At 65.0% G+C, this 5678-nt stretch overlaps 1 protein-coding gene across 1 annotated transcript in view; it reads left to right on the forward strand.

Annotated features, from left to right (window-relative positions):
- Positions 1-2: 2 nt before the first annotated feature.
- SCRIB (scribble planar cell polarity protein) overlaps positions 3-5678 on the forward strand; it is a 17687-nt gene continuing 12011 nt past the window's right edge. Inside the window, exons 1-16 of the mRNA XM_045286809.1 lie at positions 3-161; positions 974-1091; positions 1175-1253; positions 1360-1449; positions 1554-1610; positions 1699-1762; positions 1860-1934; positions 2009-2153; positions 2251-2369; positions 3272-3471; positions 3579-3745; positions 3835-3959; positions 4043-4168; positions 4268-4414; positions 4592-4978; positions 5547-5609. Coding sequence (XP_045142744.1) covers positions 3-161; positions 974-1091; positions 1175-1253; positions 1360-1449; positions 1554-1610; positions 1699-1762; positions 1860-1934; positions 2009-2153; positions 2251-2369; positions 3272-3471; positions 3579-3745; positions 3835-3959; positions 4043-4168; positions 4268-4414; positions 4592-4978; positions 5547-5609 — 2121 coding nt within the window. The remainder of the gene's footprint in view (positions 162-973; positions 1092-1174; positions 1254-1359; positions 1450-1553; positions 1611-1698; positions 1763-1859; positions 1935-2008; positions 2154-2250; positions 2370-3271; positions 3472-3578; positions 3746-3834; positions 3960-4042; positions 4169-4267; positions 4415-4591; positions 4979-5546; positions 5610-5678) is intronic.

Consider the following 5678-nt stretch of genomic DNA (forward strand, 5'->3'; position numbering starts at 1 on the left):
CCATGCTCAAGTGCATCCCACTGTGGCGCTGTAACCGGCACGTGGAGTCGGTGGACCGGCGGCATTGCTCTCTGCAGGCCGTGCCCGAGGAGATCTACCGCTACAGCCGTAGCCTGGAGGAGCTGCTGCTGGACGCCAACCAGCTGCGCGAGCTGCCCAAGGTGAGCGCGCACCTGCGCGGCGGCGGTGGCGGGTCCTGGGCGGCCGGGGAGATGCCGCGCCCGGCCGGGTGGGGCAGCGAAGCCTCCCAGCCGGCCCTGCCGGTTCCTACTGGCCAGAGCCGTGTGCCCGCTCCACCCTCACGGCTGGCTTGGCCACCTGGGCTGGCACCAGGTGGAAGCGGCCTTCAGGTGACTGCCCGGCCAGGGAGGGGGCCGGGCCTGGAGGGAAGACCAGGTAACCCTGCGGGGCGGCGACCAGGCATCGGACTCTCCGGAGCTGGGCGCTGCCCGCCCGCCCCCCCTCCCTGCAGGAGTACTCTGGAACTTGCAGTATCGCCTAGTAAGCGCCTGGTGCCTGGGGGCCATTCTTCCTAGAGGCGGGGCTGCAGGCAGGTTGCGCTGCCCAGTCACCTGCAGTCAGGCCGCTGGCAGCTTTGCTGTTTGGCATTGCTAAGCTGCCTGATGACTCTTGCACTAGGTCCAGCGCCCTGCTGGGGGGGTGGGGGTGGGGGCAATAGCAGAAAGTGGCCTGGCCCCCTGGGTGGCAGGGCCAGAGTGGGAGCTGACACAGCCACACTGGCAATTGGATGCAGAAGGCTGGTTGGAGACTATCCACCGTTCTCAGAGCTCCCAGTAACCTCTGTGTTTTTCTGCACCAGTACCCCTGCTTCGAGCTGAGGGCCCTGACTGGCACCTTGAGGTGGCAGAGCCCCGGCCATGTGTGACTCAAAGGGTCCTGCTCAGGTGCTTGTCTCTGCCCTGGAGGGTCCCCTGCACGGGGGCTGCCCTGCTGACCACGCCCCCACCCACAGCCCTTTTTCCGATTGCTGAACCTGCGGAAGCTGGGTCTCAGTGACAACGAGATCCAGCGCCTGCCGCCGGAGGTGGCCAACTTCATGCAGCTGGTGGAGCTGGACGTGTCTCGGAACGGTGTGGACTGAGGGGGGGCCTGGCGCCTGGGGGGGGGCCTGGAGCTAGGGGGCCTGTCTTTGACTGGAGTGCCTCCCCAACAGACATCCCTGAGATCCCAGAGAGCATCAAATTCTGCAAGGCCTTGGAGATTGCTGACTTCAGTGGGAACCCCTTGTCCAGGTGGGGTGGGGTGGGACTGGGGGCGGGGAGGTCCAAGCCCATGGTCAGAGCTGACGGCCAGAGCCCTGGCCCAGGTGTCCAAGGTACGCTGTGTTCTCCTGCCCAGACTCCCAGACGGCTTCACTCAGCTGCGAAGCCTGGCCCACCTGGCCCTGAACGATGTGTCCCTGCAGTCGCTGCCCGGGGACGTGGGCAAGTGAGTTCTGTCCAGGCCAGGCACCCCCCTCCCCCCCAGCACTCTTTCTGGCCTGCCTCCTCCCCTCTCTAGTGTCTCTCATGTTCCATCCTGATCTCTTTCAGCCTTGCCAACCTGGTGACCCTGGAACTACGTGAGAACCTGCTGAAGTCCCTGCCTGCGTGAGTACACCCTGCTGCCCACTACCCAGCAGCCAGGTGGTCGGGGCCCATGGGCCACATCCACACCCCACGCTCTGCTTCCCTGCAGCTCTCTGTCCTTCCTGGTCAAGCTGGAGCAGCTGGACCTCGGCGGCAATGACCTGGAAGTACTGGTGCGGGCACGGTTGGTGGGGCCAGGGGCAGGGGTGAGGAAGGGGCTGGCTGGGCCTTGCTGTCACACCCATCCCGCCCCCTCCCCCTGCCTTGTAGCCCGACACCCTGGGGGCGCTGCCCAACCTGCGTGAACTGTGGCTCGACCGGAACCAGCTCTCAGTCCTGCCCGCGGTGAGTGGGCTGGGCAGTCCCTGGCCCCCTGCCTGCCCCACCCACCAACCTGACCCCTGGTGCCTGGCCTGCAGGAGTTGGGGAACCTGCGTCGCCTGGTGTGCCTGGACGTGTCCGAGAACCGCTTGGAAGAGCTGCCTGCAGAGCTGGGGGGGCTGGTCCTGCTCACGGACCTGCTGCTGTCACAGAATCTGCTGCAGCGGCTGCCTGACGGCATTGGTGTGTGAGGCCCGCGGCTGCCGGGACCAAAGGCCAGGGGGTGGTCCAGCACCCCCTTGTGGTGGCCGACACCCATTCCTCATGCTTGCCCCCTCAGGCCAGCTGAAGCAGCTGTCCATCCTGAAGGTGGACCAGAACCGCCTGTGCGAGGTGACTGAGGCCATCGGGGGCTGTGAGAACCTGTCCGAGCTGATTCTGACCGAGAACCTCCTGACGGTAGGCCTGGCACGGGACATGTGCCAGTGGTACACACCAAGTGTGCATGAGAATGCGGGAGGGCGTCCCCATCTTTTCTTTCCGTCTCTCCAAAAGCTTTTTGAATCTTCCCACATGTAGAGACAGTGTGCATGTATGCACATGTGGGTGCATAGTAACGTGAACATGTGGGTATGTGCACATGCATAGGTACACGCTTGTGTTTATGCAAGTACACAGCACAAGTGTGTCAGTGCTTGCACTTCAAGGCATGCGTGTAGACACATGGGTACAGGTGTGTGTGTGGCAAACAGCTGTGAACGAGCATGTGGAGCTGGCGTGTGTGCGTTCAGACGAGCAGCACAGTGTCATACGGACATGCATGTGAGTGGAGGTGGTATGTGTGCACGGACACCAGTAAGCAGGTAGAAAGGTTATGTGTGTGCAGGTGTGTGTGTAGATTTGAGTATGCAGGTGGTGTGCCAGGATAGCAGTAAATTCGCAGGTGGTATAGAAGTGTGTGTATGTTGGGGGTAGAAGCGTGCATGGACGTGTGTATGCAGGTGGAAGTGTGTGTACAAGCACGGCAGTGTGTGGGTGTGACCGGGCAGTGGGAGCAGTGCGTGCAGGTGTGAGTATGTACTCTGCGCTGGGAGGTGTGTTTATGTGGACACGAGGGCAGGTGTTCTGGGGGTGGATGCGAGCTTCAGTGAGAAGTCGGAGCCCGAGTGTGTGCAGAGCGTGCTGGGGTAGCAGGGAGCACTGGAAAGAGTGGATTGGGCAGGACATGTGACGGGATGGGGGTCCAAAGAGCCAAGCCAGGAGCCCTTGTGGGGCGGAGTAATAACGGGTGTATTTGTGTGATGGGGCCCAGGTGGGGCAGCCAGTGGGGTGCTTAACCTGCCCCCTCCCTCCCCCCCCAGTCCCTGCCACACTCCCTGGGGAAGCTCATCAAGCTGACCAACCTCAACGTGGACCGGAACCGCCTGGAGGGGCTCCCGGCCGAAATCGGCAGCTGCACCGCCCTCAGCGTGCTCTCCCTGCGGGACAACCGCCTGGCCGTGCTACCGCCGGAGCTGGCGCACACGGCCGAGCTGCACGTGCTGGACGTGGCCGGGAACCGGTGAGCCCCCACCACCCTTGGCTTTGCCCACTCACTCTGGCTAGCCACGCCCACACCAGTCCTGGATGGCCCCGCACCTCCTGATTGACCCCGTGCCCACCCCTCAGCCTGCAGAGCCTTCCCCTGGCGCTGACGCACCTGAACCTGAAGGCGCTGTGGCTGGCGGAGAACCAGGCGCAGCCCATGCTGCGCTTCCAAACGGAGGAGGACGCCCGCAGCGGTGAGAAGGTGCTGACCTGCTACCTGCTGCCCCAGCAGCCCCCACCCAGCCTCGGTAGGTGTCGCCACCCTGGCCGTTCGGGCTGTGCCTCCTTGGGGTGCTGGCTGATGCTGATGCGGTGTGTGCCCCCACCCCACACACAGAGGAGTCCGTGGTGCAGAGCAGCCCCCCCGAGAGCGATGCTCCGCCAAGCCGCATCAGCGTCATTCAGTTCCTGGAGGACACTGAGGGGGCTGAGGACACTGACGAGGCTGCTTCCGAGACTCGGGTATGGTGGGGACCGGGATCCCCGGGGCCGCCTCAGCCCCCCACCTGACCCCTGGCCCACCCCTCACCCCCGCCACCCCACAGGGCCTGCAGCGCCGTGCCACGCCGCACCCCAGTGAGCTGAAGGTGATGAAGAAGGGCATGGAGGAGCGCCGGGCTGAGCTCCCCTCCTGCAGGATGGGCCCCGGGTCCCCCTCACCTGCCCTGGAGGTGCCTGTGGTCCGGTGGTGGCCCTGGGTGGGAGCTGGCTGCATGCAGGGAGGAGACAGCCCGCAGTGGCATGGGCACTGAGCCAGGCCCCTGCTGCAGGACCAGAGGCTCAGCACCGAATCTGAGGCTTCGCACCCGTCCGCCAGCACCGGCTCTGAGGGCATGTCTGAGGGCCTGCCAGCCCAGGCCGAGGATCTAGGTCAACAGGAACCTACGGTTGCCAGTCCAGAGGAGGAGTATGAGGAGGTGAGCTTGTGCAGGGGCGGAGGGGTGGGTGGGGGGTGGGCACAGCCAAGATTAGGGCTCCGTGCCGGCAGGTCTCCCGGAGCAAGGCCAGCCGCCAATCCCCACTTCCTGCCCCGGAGGCAGTGGCGGCAGCAACAGCATATCCTGGCTGGGCCCCTCTCTCACCCACACTCACAGCCCACAGTGCACTTCGCGGAGGACACACTGCTGCCCAGGGAGGACAGTGAGGAGGAGGAAGGGCAGCCCGAGGCCCCCTGGCCCGCGTCCGGTGGCCGGCAGCGATTGACCCGCAAGGATACACCACATTACAAGAAGCACTTCAAGGTCTCCAAGCTGCCACGGCCTGAGGCAGTTGTGGCCCTGCTGCAAGGCGGGCAGCCGGATGGCGAGGGCCAGGCTGTGCCCGGAGGCTGGCACAATGGCCCCCACACCGCCTGGGCTCTTCAGGCTGAGGAGGAGGAGGAGGAAGAAGAAGAGGAGGAAGAGAACCAGGCGGCAGGGGAGGAGGAGGAGGAGGAGGAAGAGCCGGAGGAAGAAGCCGCAGCTGCTGCACCCTCAGTCAAGGTGGGACTTGGCCCCTTGCCCTTCCCACCCCCAACACCGGACAGGGGGTGTGGACACAACCTGGGGCAGGAGCAGGCCTGCATAGTTGATGCACGGTTGGGGGGTGGACTCCCCCGCCCCCAAGGGTCACTGGCCCACTGGTTCTGGTTGTTGGTGCCCACCCTGAGCAAGTCAGAGGTGGAGCTGGGTTTAGGGCAGTCATGACCCAGACCCTGGGGTGGTCTCTGTCGCCCTAGAGGCTGAGGGGCAAGCAGGTCCCCCAACCCTGGCCCCCAGTTGGGCACACAGCCTCTTTGGGCTGCTGGTCCCAGGCCCTAGATGGGGGCAGCTGCTCTGGGCCCCCACTCTTCCGGGCAGACTCTGGCTCTCACACCTGCGGATGGGGACATCTGGCTGGCCACCCTGCGTGCGCTCCGCTGACGGCCTTGGGGGCTCTCTGTCTCCCTGGTGGTGGTGACAAGGCTTATGCTGGTGGCTGGGGGCGGCGCTGGTGGTGGTGGTGGCAGCGGTGGCAGTGGTAGCGGTGGCGGGCGCTGACCTGCGTGCCCTGCTGGTCCCGTCTTGACAGGGGGTGTCCTTTGACCAGGCCAATAACCTGCTGATAGAGCCGGCCCGCGTTGAGGAAGAGGAGGTCTGTACCCCACTCTCGCTGGCTCCTGGGCTGCGGGCTCACGCGCTCCTCTCCCCTCTCCTCTCCCCT

The sequence above is a fragment of the Echinops telfairi genome, unplaced genomic scaffold, assembly GCF_000313985.2.
Source record: "Echinops telfairi isolate 266 unplaced genomic scaffold, ASM31398v2 ScPeMD7_1;HRSCAF=3_0, whole genome shotgun sequence".
Classification (NCBI taxonomy): Eukaryota; Metazoa; Chordata; class Mammalia; order Afrosoricida; family Tenrecidae; genus Echinops; species Echinops telfairi.